Source organism: Rattus norvegicus, chromosome 4, assembly GCF_021556685.1.
Source record: "Rattus norvegicus strain SHRSP/BbbUtx chromosome 4, alternate assembly SHRSP_T2T, whole genome shotgun sequence".
Taxonomy (NCBI): Eukaryota; Metazoa; Chordata; class Mammalia; order Rodentia; family Muridae; genus Rattus; species Rattus norvegicus.
In genome coordinates, this window is record NC_141537.1 from 168633680 (window position 1) to 168654367 (window position 20688).

The window sequence follows — 20688 nt, forward strand, 5'->3', positions numbered from 1 at the left end:
AGCAAATGATTCAACTGAAAACTGATAAAGGATCTATGTAGAGGATAAAAAAGAAGACATAAAAATGACAAACATTGAAGGAAGTATTCAAAATTCTTAGAAGGTATTAGAATTTCAGATTAATAGTACATTGCAATTTCATGTTTAACCATTCTGAACACTTAAAATCAAGATAATAGCAGACATCCTATCCTGCAGAAGATATTTAAAACATGAATCCCTGTTCAGAGTCTTGGGAGAGGTAAGAAGGGCAATCTATCAGGAATTCTCAAAACCTGAAAGATAATTTACCACAGGACCATGATTCACCACTCCTTGGTAGATGCCAAAGGACTCAATATCCCACTCTGCAGATACATGCTCACGGTCACTCTCACTCTAGTCACAATAGCTAGTAAGGGGGAACTCCTGTAAATGCCTTACATCTGTGGAGGGGACTGAGGATGTGGTACATACAAACAATGGAAGAATACTCAGCTGTAATGAGACAATTATACTTTGATATCCTCATCATATTAGATCTTGCTCCTGTAGATAAGGTGCATTGAAAATTTCCACACTCCACCCTGCTGGGCTACAGTCCCAAAGAGAAATAATGGAGCACGGTCACCCAGTTGATGCTCAAAGATACCATTGTTTGTCGTGCTTTTATAAAGAGTACGGGCATGCATGGTTCAGCACACAGTTGGGAGAAAGTCCATAGACTCCTCCAAGATGCTTGTGGTCCTGCTCACAGCAGCCTTGCTGGCTCTGAGCTCAGCTCAGGGCACGGATGAAGGTACCAAGGAATAAGGGGTGGGATCTGGAGGCATTGAATGAAAAGAGGGGAGAAAGAAAAGAAATGACAGACATGGGTGAGAAGAAAGACAGGCCCATAGATTTCTTTGATAAAGGTTGGAATAGTTATGTTTTGGCATGTAACGTGATCTTTTTACCTAATATTATACCTAAAATCCATATAATTCTTGAAGGGAGGAATAACATGGCTCATTTTTTGTTTAGGAAAGTGGTCCACACAATGTAAAGAAGACATCAAAAACAAGGACAGTTTTAAAGGAATATTTTCATAGTCAGAGTGAATATTGGGAGCAGCCAGCTTTGCTGCAAACAGAAACATGATACAGACAAACAGGTCAGGATTAATTAAAAATGGAAATATAGAACAAACAATGTTCTACACACTGATTTACCATTATCAGGGGCAACTCTATATATTTTACTCAGCTCACTTCTAGAATGCTTATCAGATCATGAAAATTTTAAGATTGATATTCAAGGGCTTGTCTCCTGACCTTACTAAGAGATATAAAAGATAAAAATTAGTAGGACATATTCTCAAGCTGAATTATGCAGCATAATTTTGAAATATTCAGTGTATTACACATAGCAAGCTGTGGGATAGTACTTATTCTGGGAGAATTTTAAAAATCTATGGGTTTTTTTTTTCTGGAGAAAAGAACACAGCGAAACCACACCTGCTTTTGCATCCTAGTACTTTTCTAGAAACATCTGAGACACCAACTGTTAATCTGAGTTTTCTTAGAACTTTGACGCCCTGAGTCAAAGTTTTGTAGGACCTGTGTAAGCTCTGAAGGAGTGCACTCTGAAGTTCCTCTTTATCCTATTCTTTATTTCTAGAGGTCAACAATGCTGAGACCAGTGATGTACCAGCAGGTAAAGCCTGATCCGTCTTCCTTTCATGCTGTTTAACTGTGTTTCATTGTGTTGTGTCATTGTATAGTTGTCTTATAGATGAGTATTACTTTCTCCATGCACATAAAATTCTCCTACCAGATAATGGAGACGAGATTGAGTTCAACCAACTCAATGAAGGAAAGACAAAGCCTCCATAACTTCAGAATAGATTTGACTGTTTCCCACACCAAATCATCAGTGTGATACAAAAGTGCATTAATATTGATTCTCTGGTTCTAAGAGAACCCATGCTTTCATTTTTTCTTTGGGTTCCTGTATATGATAATAAACCTTCATGAAGAAGGCAGAGAAATACTTGGCTTTCTGGTTTTTCTCTTTCACTCTCCTGGTACTAGGTAATTGTCTTTGATTAGAGGAAAAACAGAAGGAAATTGTTCCGAGGCATTCAGTATATTTGGTGCACACCACTACCATGAGTGTTTTCCAGTATTGAAGTGGATAGCTATTGAACAGCTACCTTAGATTTCATTCCAGAGAGGGAAAACTCTAACTAAAACCCTTTGCACAAGCAGAGAATTTGCATTGTGATCTGAAGTTCAACCTAACACTCTCCTAATGCTAATGTATTTTTTCCATTATTACACTTTTGACTTGGAAAAAAATAATGTGATAAATAAGGGTACAAACCTTCTTGTTTGCCAGGTCTAGGCGCACATACTTACACCAGGATTGCAAATACAAAATCTTCAGCATTTTAGGAATGTGGAATAAGAAAACCAAGATGAGGTTTTATGGGAGAGGAAGTTAGCAGTTGGCACACAGGTTCTGAAGGAAAGGATTGTGTGCTCAGATCAGGGAAAGAAACAAGAGGAAAGTCTTTGATCAATGTGTTCATATCTTCTGGCCCTTTCTATGCAGATTCTGAACAACAACCCGTGGACTCGGGTTCAGATCCACCTTCTGCTGATGCAGATGCAGAGAATGTTCAAGAGGGTGAATCAGCCCCACCAGCAAATGAAGAGCCTCCTGCCACCTCTGGGAGTGAAGAGGAACAGCAGCAGCAGGAACCCACACAGGCAGAGAATCAAGAGCCTCCTGCCACCTCTGGGAGTGAAGAGGAACAGCAGCAGCAGGAACCCACACAGGCAGAGAATCAAGAGCCTCCTGCCACCTCTGGGAGTGAAGAGGAACAGCAGCAGCAGGAACCCACACAGGCAGAGAATCAAGAGCCTCCTGCCACCTCTGGGAGTGAAGAGGAACAGCAGCAGCAGGAATCCACACAGGCAGAGAATCAAGAGCCTTCTGACTCTGCTGGGGAAGGACAGGAAACTCAACCTGAGGAAGGAAATGTAGAGTCACCTCCCTCTTCTCCTGAAAACTCACAAGAACAACCACAGCAAACAAATCCAGAGGAGAAACCGCCTGCTCCTAAGACTCAGGATGAACCACAGCACGACAGCGGTCGTCCAAAGAAGCCCCTCCTTCCTTTTATCGCTAATTTAATACCAGAAAGAATTCGGAAATTATTAGCTCGCAGTCCATTAGCCAGAAGATTTTAGGTAAGAATAATGAGTCAAATTTAATAAATATAAAGAGTTTATCTCTGTATTTCTTAAATCATTGTGTGGAAATTTGCTAGCTAGCAGCATATGGACACAGCATTCACCTCCGCCTCATTTCAAGTCTTAGCCTTCAGACAGTACAGGGTGGTACATCTTTGATGGCGTAAGACAACCTTGCACAAGATCTCCATCCAGTGTACTTTGGCCTTTAGGGAACATAGATCTACAACCACGTTCCATTGCTCCTTGATTTTCATTTATTTTATTAATTTATTTTGTGACAATGACTACCCTTTGAATTGACTTGGTTTACAGAAGCACAAGAGCAACTTTCTTTGTTCCTATGTCCTATGAACTCAGCCTCACTGATCTCTCAGCCTAAGTGTGTACAATATGAGCCACTCACACAGGGATGTTCAGATCCATTGTTTCTAAGTGACACCTTATCAACACCTCTAACCCTTATCAGGATTTCAGTTTGTTTTCTAAATTTGTGTGTGGCCAAGTTGGTCAGCTCTACCTACCTAGGAATACACGTGGCTGAATATCATAGTAATATTTTATATTATGTTATGACCTTTTGTCCTTGTTAGACATTAATTTCAATCCTTTGATCATCCCCTTAGAAATATTAGTGTGTATGTAAATGAATAAGTATTATACTAAATTGAGCGTTACACGAATGATATTCTATGCAGAGCTTTAGGTCATTCATTTCCAAAACCACCTTTCTTAGAAACTTCATTGCTTCACAATGTCTGTGGATGTCCCCACCGCATGCTTTCCTTGGCTTTATTTTGCTGTTTCTGTACTCAGGAATTTTTTTTGTTGTTGTTGTATACGACTAATTTGCCTGGTCTGTCATAATCTGTTTACTGCTTGTTCTTTTGATAAATATTTAAGCTAGTTTCAGTTGTTCAATCAGTCAGGGCACAGAGCATGGAAAAACTTTGGAAATATATCCTGGAAACTTTATTTCAGAACCAATGGATGACGAACATAAATGTTCAAATTCATCTTTATAAAGAAAACATAGCTGTGTTCCATTTTCTTCTCTCTGCCTTACAAGAGTAAACCTGAGAAAATGGAGAAGGAATGAGGTGTAGGAGATGGAGGAAGAAGAGGTTGTGAGCTCCCACCCCTCTCACTTCAGGGGTAGCCATAGCAGTTAAGAGACCTCCAGCACGTCCCAATTTTTAAATAACTAAACTCCTTTCTTTTCTGTTTCAGAGAGTACCTGAGAAGATTATGACCTTCAGATGTGTAGGTCAACAAATCACTGTTGATTGTCTATAATATTCCAATAAAAATTTTCAGCATGCAATTTCTGAGTGTGTTCTGTATTTCTTAGTTAAGTGAGTGGAGAGAATTTGAGAGCCATGGCTGTAGAAAAACAATACTTACCAAAACACATCATGAGCACTTGCAAATATTTCCATCCTTTTTCCCACAACACAGATACCAAACGAAAACACTTTATTCCCCTGCAAACCAATTACTTTCCCTTGGATTTTGTAGTACAAATTCATGATGTAATATATAACTTTCAGCTGTCTTGTTGAGATTTTTCCCTGTTTAAAAGAAACTTGATAGTTGTATTGTGAGGGAGTACAAAACTTGAGCATTCGTAACATTCCCTAGTTCATCTGTCTGGTTTATACTTTTGTAGTCTCATGAGGCATTTTCTCTTTAGTTTTTTGGACCTAAAGTAAGTGTTTCTACTTTTCTTTATATTACTAAAAATCTAGTCAGTATTCTATTATACAAATGTCCAGAATGATAAATGTGTTATTTTTAAATTAGTTCTGAATAAATTGTAATTAATTCCATCTTTCAATCACTAGGACTTTCTTCATGTCTCTCTATTACTTGAAATAAATGCATTTGAAAGAGTGAGAAAGTCCTGGCCATTTGTCCAAAATTATTTCCTACAGTTACTCTTTTACTGATGTCATCCTGTGGGATGGGTTGATTTATTGTGGTGATAATATGTGTTTTTTTTTAATTTATTATATACAAGCCTCCACTGGAGGCTTTAACTTCTTACAGACAATGGCCATGCAGGCTTGGTATCTTCTGTTATTCACAATCTTTACAAGGGCCATCCTTGTAGATTCCATTGCTCTCAGTTTCTACCTCACCCCTGAGAAGACTCTTAGTTCCTTCTGTTCTCCCAGGACTTTCTCCCTTCATCCATCTTACCTGAGCTTCTTCCTGTTCCCATAGCCACCTGCCCTCAGGGAGCCTGTGTAATCCATTTTATTTGCTCTTCCCAGGATGATCCATGTATTCCCCTTGACCCTTCCTTATTATTTAGCCTCTCTGTGGTCTATGTCCCTATTTTATTTGATTCCAGATTTTTACATACACTACTGCCAAGTTTAAAAGCACAGTTGCTTTATAAGTTTACTTTTGAGGGGTTGAGTCTGTCTTCTTGCTACTTGTCTTTAGTATTAAAGATGTAAAACATGCAGGCATCTTCTGACCTTTTTGAAACAGTGCTTTTGTGGAATGTGTCCTTAGCATAACTGTGAGCATGAACAGGCCATATACTTTCAGCAGGCAGAAACAGATTAAGCCCTGGTGAGAAGTAGTTTAAACATCAATTAAAAGAAACCATACATTATTATGGCAGCTTGCTATTTTTGTAACATGGTGATTTGGTTGAACACAATAAAGTACAGTAGTAACTGATCTCCCCTTCTTCCTGAATGAGTGAGCAGATGATTAAATGTTGATGTCAGCATCCTTGAGCATATGCAGATGAGCTTCTGCTTCTGTTGAAAATGATGCTGTGTTTGATTGTGGTCCGAAGCTTTGAAGCACTACTTGGCATCTCCTTCCTTGGAGGTCTCACTGTTTAAACATAACAGATTTGATAGCTTGTTGGTAAGGTGAGGTCCAGCTTGTCTCCACTAGGTCATCTTCATGTGAATCCGGTGGTTATACGGTTTTGTTTTAGGGATATTTCATTTTTTTAATAACGGTTTTAGCTGACATTCATGGAGAGAATGAATCCTTAGAACTGTGCCACTAGTGAAAGGAAATCCTGTCTAGAGTATGTTTCTTTACAAAGCTGTGTCACACCATCCTTTGGGCCCTCTGCTGGAAAAGTAGAATCAAGTCTCAAATAATGCCTTTTAAATTGTATCCTCTAGTATTATAGATGTAGGACAGTACTGTATCATACCTCTGTGGATGTAAAATAGCTTGTACCTGCTTTATGATACGTAGTAGTGACTGTGCTTTATCAGAGCTGTTTTTAATGATGTTGCTCAGAATGTTTTCTTTCCAGATGATGATTGAGAAGCTAATTTAAAAAAAATGGTGCCAGGTACCACAAGAGTAACAGAACTGTGCTGTTTTCTCGGGTTTTGTTTTGTTACTTTTTTTTTTAATGGAGTGTGCTGGATGTCTCTACAGTTTTGTTCAGATGACTGCAGAACCTGGAAAAGCTGTTGCTGCTGTTGATGCATAACACACTGCTATTATTGGTCTTTTTATATAAATATAAATATATATATACAGATATATAATTTGAATTTTTGGAAACTTTAGCTGAGCTGTCAACTTTGGAAAAAAGTATCCCCGTTTACTGTGTTGAGTTGGCACTGTACAGAAATTAACAGCCATATTGGTCTAGAAATGTTGAACTTAAGTTTTTTCCATTTGTACAGGGGTAACGCGCTGTATTAAATATGTAAGGTCTTATCTACGTGGGTTTGATTACAAAAACTAATAAAGTATTCTCTAAATAAAAAAAAAGAAACCATACAATTAAATTTCATGGACTTGCCTACTTTGCTGTTGCAAAGCTCAGCAGTTGACTTCCCTGCATCTTGTTTGTCCAATTTAGGCAGTGTTCCCTCTGAATCTGAGGCAGGGACATTTTCTTGCTCAATGGTTAGCTTGCCATATATGAAGGAAACTGCATAAGGAAGTTCTTTGATGTTTGATCCTTATCATGTTCCTAGAAGTGGAATAAGGGTACGGTCAGAGGCAGACTTGTCTCCATGACAAAAAAAATTTAATGATAAAACATTAATGCCAGATTCTGCTTCTGTCTGATATTTTTGAAGATGATATATCTAGTTCTTTACTATCTGTTCAATTTTGAAATGAAACTATTTCTGTAATAAACTAGACTAGTTTCTAACATGACCATGAACTTAATTGACTATTAACTTGCAATTCTCATTTATCCTAAACAATTTATAATAGCAGATTTCATATTGACTAGAATTTAGCATTGCACTTTTAAGAATTATGTAGGTATAATACTTTAAACAAAGTTGGTAAATATTATATTGTAACCAAGTATAAACTAAATTTACATCAAAATGCAAAGACTGATATCAATGTAATATATTTTGGCTTGTCAATATGCTTTCTTCTTAGAGTAGATTCAATAATCTACCTTGTACAATTATTTATTTATCCCCCAATTTTCTTTTCATCCCTTCTCCTCCTTTATTCACCAACCTTAAACAGGGGAGAATGAAAAATAATGGAAGCTGAATCTCACCTCTCTTTGTTTCATCCCTGATCCAAGTCTATTAAAATTTGTTACCACCCACTCAAATAATGAAAAATACCTCATCACCCCACCACTTGGAAAATGGGCATAGCTTTCTTAAAATTGATTACTTCTTATTTGGGGTGTCTTTCTTACAGAGGGGTAGAAAATTAGGGTATTGGTCAAGTGTAAAGAAAGCTAGAGGTATCAATTATTGTTCAGTCTCTGCCTGCTAAGGAAGTTCAAGCTTAATTGAAGTCCTGGCCCAATCAGAATTATAAATCTAGACAAATTGAAGTCTTCTGGGGTCAATAGCTATCTTTGAAGATGTCCTGGAAACAAATTCTAATAAAACAACTATTAAGGCAATCTACGGTAGTATCAGGTATAATACTGGAACAATATGTATCTTAGCACCTCCAGTGAAGGACATTTGGGTTCTTTCCAGCTTCTAGCTATTATATAGAAGGCTGCTATGAACATAGTGGAGCATGTGTCCTTGTTATATGTTGGAGCATCTTTTGGGTATATGCCCAGCAGTGGTATAGCTGGGTTCTCAGTTAGTACTATGTCCAGTTTTCTGAGGAATGGGGAGAATGATTTCCAGAGTGGTTGTAATAGTTTGCAATCCCACCAGTAACAGAGGAGTGTTCCTCTTTCTCAACATCCTCACGGCTTTACCATTTTTTCTGTTGTATCTATCTTAGCAATTCTGACTGGTGTGAGGTGGAATCTCAGGATTGTTTTATTTCCATTTCTCTGATGACTAAGGATGTTGAATATTTCTTTAGATATTTGCAGCCATTCATACTTCCTCAATTGAGAATTCTTTGTTTATCCCTGTACCCCATTTTTAATAGGGTTATTTAATTCTCTGAAGACTAACTACTTGACTTCTTTTTTATATATTGGATATTAGCCCTCTATCATATGGAGGATTAGTAGAGACGTTTTCCCAGTATGTTCATTGCCATTTTGTCCTATTGATGGTGGCCTTTGCCTTATAGAAGCTTTGCAATTTTAGGAGGTCCCATTTGCTGATTCTTAATCTTAGAACATAAGCCATTGGTGTTCTTTTCAGGAAAATTTCCCCTGAGCCCATGTGTTTGAGGTTCTTTCTCATTTTCTGTTCTATTAATTTCACCATATCTGATTATATGTGGAAGTCCTGAATCCACATGGACTTCACCATGGTAAAAGGCCATAAGAATGGATAAATTTGCATTATTCTACATGCTGACCACCAGTTGAACCAACACCAGTTGTTGAAAAGCCTGTCTTTTCCACTAGATGGTTTTAGCTCATTTGTCAAAGATTAAGTGATCGTAGGTGTGTTGGTTCATTTCTAAATCTTCAATTCTATTCCATTGATCTACTTACCTGTCTCTGAACCAATACCAGACATGTTTTTATCAAGATTGTTCTGTAATACAGCTTGAGATTAGGAATGGTAATTACCCAAAAAGTTCTTCGATTGTTGAGGATGGTTTTCACTATCCTGGGTTTTTTTTGTTATTCCAAATGAATTTGCAAATTACGCTTTCTAACTCTATGAAGAATTGAGTTCAAATTTTGACGGGTATTGCATTCAATCTGTATATTGCTTTTGGCAAGATGGTAATTTTTACAATAATTAATGCTGCTCATCCATGAGCATGGGGGATCTTTCCATCTTCTGAGATCTTCTTCACTTTCTTTCTTCAGAGTCTTGAAGTTATTGCCATACTGATCTTTCACTTGCTTTGTTAGAGTAACACCAAGACATTTTATATTATTTGTGGCTATTATGAAGGGTGTCATTTCTCTAATTTCTTTCTCAGCCTAATTATCCTTTGAGTAGAGAAAGGCAACAGATTTGTTTGAGTTAATTTTATATTCAGCCACTTTGCTAAAGTTGTTTACCAGCTGTAGAAGTTCTCTGGTGAAATTTTTAGGGTCGCATCATATCTTCTGCAAATAGTCATATTTTTTACTTCTTTTTTTTTATTAACTTGAGTATTTCTTATATACATTTCGAGTGTTATTCCCTTTCCCGGTTTCCGGGCAAACATCCCCCTCCCCCCTCCCCTTCCTTATGGGTGTTCCCCTCCCAACCCTCCCCCCATTGCCGCCCTCCCCCCAACAGTCTAGTTCACTGGGGGTTCAGTCTTAGCAGGACCCAGGGCTTCCCCTTCCACTGGTGCTCTTACTAGGATATTAATTGTTATCTATGAGGTCAGAGTCCAGGGTCATTCCATGTACAGTATTTAGGTATTGGCTTAGTCCCTGGAAGCTCTGGTTGCTTGGCATTGTTGTACATATGGGGTCTCAAGCCCCTTCAAGCTCTTCCAGTTCTTTCTCTGATTCCTTCAAAGGGGGTCCTATTCTCAGTTCAGTGGTTTGCTGCTGGCATTCACCTCTGTATTTGCTGTATTCTGGCTGTGTCTCTCAGGAGCGATCTACATCCGGCTCCTGTCGGTCTGCACTTCTTTGCTTCATCCATCTTGTCTAACTGGATGGCTGTATATGTATGGGCCACATGTGGGGCAGGCTCTGAATGGGTGTTCCTTCAGTCTCTGTTTTAATCTTTTCCTCTCTATTCCCTGCCAAGGGTATTCTTGTTCCCCTTTTAAAGAAGGAGTGAAGCATTCACATTTTGATCATCCGTCTTGAGTTTCATTTGTTATAGGCGTCTAGGGTAATTCAAGCATTTGGGCTGATAGCCACTTATCAGTGAGTGCATACCATGTATGTCTTTCTGTGATTGGGTTAGCTCACTCAGGATGATATTTTCCAGTTCCAACCATTTGCCTACGAATTTCATAAAGCCGTTGTTTTTGATAGCTGAGTAATATTCCATTGTGTAGATGTACCACATTTTCTGTATTCATTCCTCTGTTGAAAGCATCTGTGTTCTTTCCAGCTTCTGGCTCTTATAAATAAGGCTGCTATGAACATAGTGGAGAACGTGTCTTTTTTATATGTTGGGGCATCTTTTGGGTATATGCCCAAGAGAGGTATAACTGGATCCTCAGGCAGTTCAATGTCCAATTTTCTGAGGAACCTCCAGACTGATTTCCAGAATGCTTGTAACAGTCTGCAATCCCACCAACAATGGAGGAGTGTTCCTCTTTCTCCGCATCCTCGCCAGCATCTGCTGTCACCTGAGTTTTTGATCTTAGCCATTCTCACTGGTGTGAGGGGAAATCTCAGGGTTGTTTTGATTTGCATTTCCCTTATGACTAAAGATGTTGAACATTTCTTTAGGTGTTTCTCAGCCATTCGGCATTCCTCAGCTGTGAATTCTTTGTTTAGCTCTGAGCCCCATTTTGTAATAGGGTTATTGGTCTCCCTGCGGTCTAACTTCTTGAGTTCTTTGTATATTTTGGATATAAGGCCTCTAACTGTTGTAGGATTGGTAAAGATCTTTTCCCAATCTGTTGGTTGCCGTTTTGTCCTAACCACAGTGTCCTTTGCCTTACAGAGGCTTTGCAGTTTTATGAGATCCCATTTGTCGATTCTTGATCTTAGAGCATAAGCCATTGGTGTTTTGCTCAGGAAATTTATTCCAGTACCCATGTGTTCGAGATGCTTCCCTAGTTTTTCTTCTATTAGTTTGAGTGTGTCTGGTTTGATGTGGAGGTCCTTGATCCACTTGGACTTAAGCTTTGTACAGGGTGATAAGCATGGATTGATCTGCATTCTTCTACATGTTGACCTCCAGTTGAACCAGCACCATTTAATAAAAATGCTATCTTTTTTCCATTGGATGGTTTTGGCTCCTTTGTCAAAAATCAAGTGACCATAGGTGTGTGGGTTCATTTCTGGGTCTTCAATTCTATTCCACTGGTCTATCTGTCTCTGTACCAATACCATGCAGTTTTTATCACTATAGCTCTGTAATACTGCTTGAGTTCAGGGATAGTGATTCCCCCTGAAGTCCTTTTATTGTTGAGGATAGTTTTAGCTATCCTGGGTTTTTTGTTATTCCAGATGAATTTGCAAATTGTTCTGTCTAACTCTTTGAAGAATTGGATTGGTATTTTGATGGGGATTGCATTGAATCTGTAGATTGCTTTTGGTAAAATGGCCATTTTTACTATATTAATCCTGCCAATCCATGAGCCTGGAAGATCTTTCCATCTTCTGAGGTCTTCTTCAATTTCTTTCTTCAGTGTCTTGAAGTTCTTATTGTACAGATCTTTTACTTGCTTGGTTAAAGTCACACCGAGGTACTTTATATTATTTGGGTCTATTATGAAGGGTGTCGTTTCCCTAATTTCTTTCTCGGCTTGTTTCTCTTTTGTGTAGAGGAAGGCTACTGATTTATTTGAGTTAATTTTATACCCAGCCACTTTCCTGAAGATGTTTATCAGCTTTAGTAATTCTTTCGTGGAACTTTTGGGATCACTTAAGTATACTATCATATCATCTGCAAATAGTGATATGTTGACTTCTTCTTTTCCAATCTGAATCCCTTTGATCTCCTTTTGTTGTCTGATTGCTCTGGCTAGAACTTCAAGAACTATATTGAATAAGTAGGGAGAGAGTGGGCAGCCTTGTCTAGTCCCTGATTTTAGTGGGATTGCTTCAAGTTTCTCTCCATTTAGTTTAATGTTAGCAACTTGTTTGCTGTGTATGGCTTTTACTATGTTTAGGTATGGGCCTTGAATTCCTATTCTTTCCAGGACTTTTATCATGAAGGGGTATTGAATTTTGTCAAATGCTTTCTCAGCATCTAATGAAATGATCATGTGGTTTTGTTCTTTCAGTTTGTTTATATAATGGATCACATTGATGGTTTTCCATATATTAAACCATCCCTGCATGACTGGGATGAAGCCTACTTGATCATGGTGGATGATTGTTTTGATGTGCTCTTGGCTTCGGTTTGCCAGAATTTTATTGAGTATTTTTGCGTCGATATTCATAAGGGAAATTGGTCTGAAGTTCTCTTTCTTTGTTGGGTCTTTGTGTGGTTTAGGTATAAGAGTAATTGTGGCTTCGTAGAAGGTATTCGGTAGTGATCCATCTGTTTCAATTTTGTGGAATAGTTTGTATAGTATTGGTATTACATCTAGGCTTCTACTTGTTTATTAATGTTTTCCTGTGTTTCTCTAAGGGAGTTCTTCACGTCTTTCTTGAAGTCCTCCAGCATCATGATCAAATATGATTTTGAAACTAGATCTTGCTTTTCTGGTGTGTTTGGATATTCTATGTTTATTTTGGTGGGAGAATTGGGCTCCGATGATGCCATGTAGTCTTGGTTTCTGTTGCTTGGGTTCCTGTGCTTGCCTCTCGCCATCAGATTATCTCTAGTGTTACTTTGTTCTGCTATTTCTGACAGTGGCTAGACTGTCCTATAAGCCTGTGTGTCAGGAGTGCTGTAGACCTGTTTTCCTGTTTTCTTTCAGCCAGTTATGGGGACAGAGTGTTCTGCTTTCGGGCATGTAGTTTTTCCTCCCTTCAGGTCTTCAGCTGTTCCTGTGGGCCTGTGTCTTGAGTTCACCAGGCAGGTCACTTGCAGCAGAAAAGTTGGTCTTACCTATGGTCCCGAGGCTCAAGTTTGCTCGCGGATGCTGCCCACGAGCTCTCTGCAGCGGCAGCAACCAGGAAGATATGCACCGCCCTTTCCGGGAGCTTCCGTGCACTAGGGTTCCAGATGGCGTTTGGTGTTTTCCTCTGGCGTCCGAGATGTGTGTGCAGAGTGCAGTCTCTTCTGGTTTCCCAGGCGTGTCTGCCTCTCTGAAGGTTTAGCTCTCCCTCCCACGGGATTTGGGTGCAGAGAACTGTTTATCTGGTCTGTTTCCTTCTGGTTCCGGTGGTGTCTCAGGCGCAGGGGTCCTGCCGCTCCAGGGCCCTCCCCTATGGGAACCCAGAGGCCTTATACAGTTTCCTCTTGGGCCAGGGATGTGGGCAGGGGTGGGCAGTGTTGGTGATCTCTTCCGCTCTGCAGCCTCAGGAGTGCCCACCTGACCAGGCAGTGAGGTCTCTCTCCCACGGGGTTTGGGAGCAGAGAGCTGCTGCGGGCCGGGATCCGGGGGTCTTTTTACTTCTTTCTTTCCAATTTGTATCCCTTTGACTCCATTTGTTGCCTAATTCCCCTGTCATACATGATTTTTACTATTTTGAAAGGAATCCATAGTTTTTCTCTTCATGTAGCAACAAAAACATATTCTCTCCACCAATGCAACATTTTTTAATCTGTCTCTTGGAAATCTCTTATCCTATTTAGTAAGCATCTCTTTCTTATTTCATCCTCTATATCCATTAAGCCTTTGCTCTCTCCTGAGTTATTTATTGAAGCTTTCACGTTTTGATATCTGGGCTACTAGTGTTTATATCCAGACCAGTGTTGATTAATTGTTGTGCAGATGAGTTTTCCACTGTTGAGCTGAGATGGCCAATGTGAATTTGATATTAAGGACTCTTTGGGCATTTCTTGACAGGTGTTACCTAATTTGTCCCTTATTGATCTACATGCCAACTTTTGCCACACCTTTTCATATTTTAGAAGGCTGGGCCTTCATTTTGGATTATCTCAACAACAAGCATTGATTTTTAGGAAGTCCTTGCTCTATAAGTCCTTTTCAAATAACCTTGCTTGTCACAATTAAGACATTTGATAGTTTGCCTTTTGTCAAAACCTTTAAGGATTATTTTTAGTATTGATGTAACATACTTATAATTTTATATGTATATAGCATTTCTATTAGACGTCATCTCTTTCTGAGGGTCATCTCATTTTTATCAGCTATTATCTGGTGGCACTTGTTGTCCATGAACTGGATAAGCTAAAGTTGGTTTTCTAACAAACAGCTTTACCATTTTTTCTTTTGTATCTATCTTAGTATCTTTCTTAATTTTATTTATAATTTTCATACACTTCTTATTGGGACTTTTTTCATTTTTACTATTTTTCTTTTTCTTGTTTTAACTTTTCTTCTAAGTCCTGTGTCTATAAAGCCCTGTTTTTAAATATGGTATAAAAAGATTATGATTATTAAGATTAAGATAATAAATCATAATAATAATCCTAATAATCCCTTTAATTTTAATAATAATAAATCCTTTTTATCATCTATAACTTTTCTACTTCTTGTCTCTTCCCTTTTTTAACATTTAAACATAACTTTAAACATTTCTTATCTGGGCAGAAGCTTCCCTGCTTTGAATTTTTTCTTGTCTCTCTTTTTTCTCTGTTTAGCTCAGACCTTGAGCTGTCATTCACTTGCCCCTGTCCCTTTGTTCACTAGGAGAGGCGTCCTAACTTCCACTTGGAACAGAAGTTCTCGTGCTCCAGTTCTAACTTTACGAAGTTGTCTCATGAGGAACCTCCTCAGACCATCACCATGTGATTAGGCAGCAAGTGACTAGACAGCACAAGGCCCCTCAGCTCTGACCTCCCAAGGTCTCTGTTAGGCTAGAAAACTGCTCTGAGAACTGCTTGTCTATCCAGCCCAGCTAGTTCTTTTTCTTCCCATCCTAGGCTTCTTAAGAGCACCCATTTTCCTGAAGCTTAGAAGCACTGGTTTACTCCACTGGTCAACTTTGAATTTCAGATTTTTTGGCCTGATATTCAGTGCCAATATAACTGCACTGCCTTTTACCTAGGACTTTACTAAACCTGAATTTCATGCCTCACAGTGGACCCTTTCAGATATTTAATATGTCCATCTTTTTTTTCCAGTCCTGCTCCTGGAATGACAACTCTCAGACTAATAAGTTGTTACTAAAAATCTAGGCCATATCCAATTAGACAAGATGGATGAAGCAAAGAAGTGCAGGCCGACAGGAGCCGGATGTAGATCTCTCCCGAGAGACACAGCCAGAATACAGCAAACACAGAGGCATATGCCAGCAGCAAACCACTGAATTGAGAATAGGACCCCCGTTGAAGGAATCAGAGAAAGAACTGGAAGAGCTTGAAGGGGCTCGAGACCCCATATGTACAACAATGCCAAGCAACCAGAGCTTCCAGGGACTAAGCCACTACCTAAAGACTATACATGGACTGACCCTGGACTCTGACCTCATAGGTAGCAATGAATATCCTAGTAAGAGCACCAGTGGAAGGGGAAGCCCTTGGTCCTGCTAAGACTGAACCCCCAGTGAACGTGATTGTTGGGGGGAGGGCGGCAAGGTGGGGAGGATGGGGATGGGAACGCCCATAAAGAAGGGGAGGGGGGAGGGGGATGTTTGCCCGGAAACCGGGAAAGGGAATAACACTCGAAATGTATATAAGAAATACTCGCGGAAGTCCCACACCCGCGGATCCCGGCCAGCAGCAGCTCTCTGCTCCCAAACCCCGTGAGAGAGAGACCTCACCGCCTGATCAGGTGGGCACTCCTGAGGCTACAGAGCGGAGGAGACCACCAACACTGCCCACCCCTGCCCACATCCCTGGCCCAAGAGGCAACTGTATAAGGCCTCTGGGTTCCCGTAGGGGAGGGCCCAGGAGCGGCAGGACCCCTGCGCCTGAGACACCACCGGAACCTGAAGGAAACAGACCGGATAAACAGTTCTCTGCACCCAAATCCCGTGGGAGGGAGAGCTAAACCTTCAGAGAGGCAGACACGCCTGGGAAACCAGAAGAGACTGCACTCTGTGCACATCCAGACGCCAGAGGAAAACACCAAACGTCATCTGGAACCCTGGTGCACGGAGGCTCCCGGAAAGAGCGGCGCAGACCTTCCCGGTTGCTGCCGCCTCGGAGAGGACTTAGGCAGTACCCCACGAGCAAACTTGAGCCTTGGAACCACAGGTAGGACCAACTTTTCCCCTGCAAGAAACCTGCCTGGTGAACTCAAGACACAGGCCCACAGGAACAGCTGAAGACCTGTAGAGAGGAAAAACTACACGCCCGAAAGCAGAACACTCTGTCCCCATAACTGGTTGAAAGAAAACAGGAAAACAGGTCTACAGCACTCCTGACACACAGGCTTATAGGACAGTCTAGCCACTGTCAGAAATAGCAGAACGAAGTAACACTAGAGATAATCTGATGGCGAGACGCAAGCGCAGGAACCCAAGCAACAGAAACCAAGACTACATGGCATCATCGGAGCCCAATTCTCCCACCAAAATAAACATGGAATATCCAAACACACAAGAAAAGCAAGATCTAGTTTCAAAATCGTATTTGATCATGATGCTGAAGGACTTCAAGAAAGACGTGGAGAACTCCCTTAGAGAACAAGTAGAAGCCTACAGAGAGGAATTGCAAAAATGCCTGAAAGAATTCCAGGAAAACATAAACAAACAAGTAGAAACCCATAGAGAGGAGACACAAAAATCCCTGAAAGAATTCCAGGAAAACACAATCAAACAGTTGAAGGAATTAAAAATGGAAATAGAAGCAATCAAGAAAGAACACATGGAAACAACCCTGGGCATAGAAAATCAAAAGAAAAGACAAGGAGCTGTAGATACAAGCTTCACCAACAGAATACAAGAGATGGAAGAGAGAATCTCGGGAGCAGAAGATTCCATAGAAATCATTGACTCAACTGTCAAAGATAATGTAAAGCAGAAAAAGCTACTGGTCCAAAACATACAGGAAATCCAGGACTCAATGAGAAGACCAAACCTAAGGATAATAGGTATAGAAGAGAGTGAAGACTCCCAGCTCAAAGGACCAGTAAATGTCTTCAACAAAATCATAGAAGAAAACTTCCCTAACCTAAAAAAAGAGATACCCATAGGCATACAAGAAGCCTACAGAACTCCAAATAGATTGGACCAGAAAAGAAACACCTCCCGTCACATAATAGTCAAAACACCAAACGCACAAAATAAAGAAAGAATATTAAAAGCAGTAAGGGAAAAAGGTCAAGTAACATATAAAGGCAGACCTATCAGAATCACACCAGACTTCTCGCCAGAAACTATGAAGGCCAGAAGATCCTGGACAGATGTCATACAGACCCTAAGAGAACACAAATGCCAGCCCAGGTTACTGTATCCTGCAAAACTCTCAATTAACATAGATGGAGAAACCAAGATATTCCATGACAAAACCAAATTTACACAATATCTTTCTACAAATCCAGCACTACAAAGGATAATAAAGGGTAAAGCCCAACATAAGGAGGCAAGCTATACCCTAGAAGAAGCAAGAAACTAATCATCTTGGCAACAAAACAAAGAGAAGCAAAGCACACAAACATAACCTCACATCCAAATATGAATATAACAGGAAGCAATAATCACTATTCCTTAATATCTCTCAACATCCATGGTCTCAACTCCCCAATAAAAAGACATAGATTAACAAACTGGATACGCAATGAGGACCCTGCATTCTGCTGCCTACAGGAAACACACCTCAGAGACAAAGACAGACACTACCTCAGAGTGAAAGGCTGGAAAACAACTTTCCAAGCAAATGGTCAGAAGAAGCAAGCTGGAGTAGCCATTCTAATATCAAATAAAATCAATTTTCAATTAAAAGTCATCAAAAAAGATAAGGAAGGACACTTCATATTCATCAAAGGAAAAATCCACCAAGATGAACTCTCAATCCTCATCTTCGGTTGGTTTATATACAAGTGTGCAATTTCTAGGCTTGAAAGTAAAATGATGCTATCTGGTGCTGGATAGAGGAGCCTTATTTTTTATTATGGCAGCTTGCTATTTTTGTAACATGGTGATTTGGTTGAACACAATAAAGTACAGTAGTAACTGATCTCCCCTTCTTCCTGGATGAGGGAGGAGATGATTAAATGTTGATGTCAGCATCCTTGAGCATATTCAGATGAGCTTCTGCTTCTGTTGAAAAGGATGCTGTGTTTGATTGTGGTCCGAAGCTTTGAAGCACTACTTGGCATCTCCTTCCTTGGAGGTCTCACTGTTTAAACATAACAGATTTGATAGCTTGTTGGTAAGGTGAGGTCCAGCTTGTCTCCACTAGGTCATCTTCATGTGAATCCGGTGGTTATACGGTTTTGTTTTAGGGATATTTCATTTTTTAATAACGGTTTTAGCTGACATTCATGGAGAGAATGAATCCTTAGAACTGTGCCACTAGTGAAAGGAAATCCTGTCTAGAGTATGTTTCTTTACAAAGCTGTGTCACACCATCCTTTGGGCCCTCTGCTGGAAAAGTAGAATCAAGTCTCAAATAATGCCTTTTAAATTGTATCCTCTAGTATTATAGATGTAGGACAGTACTGTATCATACCTCTGTGGATGTAAAATAGCTTGTACCTGCTTTATGATACGTAGTAGTGACCGTGCTTTATCAGAGCTGTTTTTAATGATGTTGCTCAGAATGTTTTCTTTCCAGATGATGATTGAGAAGCTAATTTAAAAAAAAATGGTGCCAGGTACCACAAGAGTAACAGAACTGTGCTGTTTTCTCGGGTTTTGTTTTTTTTTACTTTTTTTTTTTAATGGAGTGTGCTGGATGTCTCTACAGTTTTGTTCAGATGATTGCAGAACCTGGAAAAGCTGTTGCTGCTGTTGCTGCATAACACACTGCTATTATTGGTCTTTTAATATATATATATATACAGATAAAAAAAAAGAAAAGTTTCATGACAACCAGATACGGAAACGCCATCTCTAAAAATTTGGAATATTTTATTCATGGTAAAACCTGCAGATGCTGTTTCTAAATACATAAAAACTTGCTCAATTAGTTATTAATTGATATTTGTAGAATCTCAGACTGCAGAAGTTTTCACCTAGCTGATGCTTTCAGATGTCTCAAAGACTGGTCTGAAATATTCCATATTGTATTCCTTGGTAATAACCAGGAGAGGAATCAAAGTTACAATAGGAACCACACCCAGTATGGTGATTTGATAATCAGCAGATACATGAGACACATATCCATTCTCCCCAGGTTCATGGAAAGGATTACTATATTATGGCATATAAAAGATACATCTTGAAAAAACCTATTCAGCATTGAAGAAAGTACAAAATTTCAACAATGCATCTCTGAGGAACAAACTATGAAAAAAATTTAAGTAGACATGAAGACATTGCTTTCTAAATAGAGATGCTTTTAATAAGAATAATCCAGGGATCACTCAAGTTGTGAAGTGCTTGCTACACAAGGCTGTGAGTCTAAGATTGATCCACAGCACTCGTGTTAAAGAAGAAAGAAAGGAAGGCAGAGGAAGACAAGGGGAGGAAAAAGAAGAAGAAGAAGAAGAAGAAGAAGAAGAAGAAGAAGAAGAAGAAGAAGAAGAAGAAGAAGAAGAGGAGGAGGAGGAGGAGGAGGAGGAGGAGGAGGAGGAGGAGGAGGAGGAAGAGGAAGAAGAGGAAGAAGAAGGAAGAGGAAGAAGAGGAAGAGGAAGAGGAAGAAGAAAGAAGAGGAAGAGGAAGAGGAAGAAGAGGAAGAAGGAAGAAGGAGAAAAAGAAGAAGAAGAAGAGGAGGAGGAGGAGGAAGAGGAAGAGGGGGAGGGGGAGGGGGAGGGAAGGTAAAGAAGGGAGAAGGGAGAAGAAAATAGAAGCAGAAGAGGAAGTAGAAAAGAATGGCAGTACCTTCTTTTAACCTGAATGCCAAGGCAGCAGAAACAGATGGTTTCTTGGGGTCAACTGGCCAGCTAAAGGAGCATTTCTGAGAAATTTCGTCTCAAAAAGATAAGTCAGAAAAAAAATTAAAAAAAAAAAAGATAAGTCAGATGGCATCCTAGGAAACCAGAAGCGAACCTCTGGCACTATCTACTGTCACCTGTGGTCCTATTATCTGATCACTTTATTTTAATGGCCTACTTTAAAATAAAAATCTTTTTATGATTTAAAAAAAAAAGAAAAGAAATACTCAAGTTAATAAAAAAAAAATCTAGGCCACAAGCTTTGGCTCATCCTTTGACTTGCTCTAAACTTCTTTAACCATTTAAACCACAATTCTGTCTACCACTTTGTTAGTTACCTCTCCCTCCTTCTTGTCTCCTCAGCATCTCCCTCAATTTCTCTCCAATTAATCTACCTGCCTGTTTATATCTTTCTCCTTGTTCCATC

The 20688-nt window shown here is 39.6% G+C and overlaps 1 protein-coding gene across 1 annotated transcript; it reads left to right on the top strand.

The window, feature by feature from the left end:
- Nucleotides 1-682: 682 nt before the first annotated feature.
- On the top strand, nt 683-4542 carry Prh1 (proline rich protein HaeIII subfamily 1). The gene is made up of 4 exons (NM_181440.2): nt 683-778; nt 1639-1674; nt 2575-3215; nt 4449-4542. Exons 1-3 carry the CDS (start codon nt 715-717, stop codon nt 3213-3215), a joined length of 741 nt encoding a protein of 246 aa, NP_852105.2. The 5' UTR covers nt 683-714; the 3' UTR covers nt 4449-4542.
- Nucleotides 4543-20688: the final 16146 nt, after the last annotated feature.

Coding starts and splice junctions, on each gene's coding strand:
- Prh1 (NM_181440.2), top strand. CDS start 715: ATGCTTGTGGTCCTGCTCACAGCAGCCTTGCTGGCTCTGAGCTCAGCT. Junction 779..1,638: donor AGCTCAGGGCACGGATGAAG/GTACCAAGGAAT, acceptor CTTTATTTCTAG/AGGTCAACAATGCTGAGACC. Junction 1,675..2,574: donor GACCAGTGATGTACCAGCAG/GTAAAGCCTGAT, acceptor CTTTCTATGCAG/ATTCTGAACAACAACCCGTG.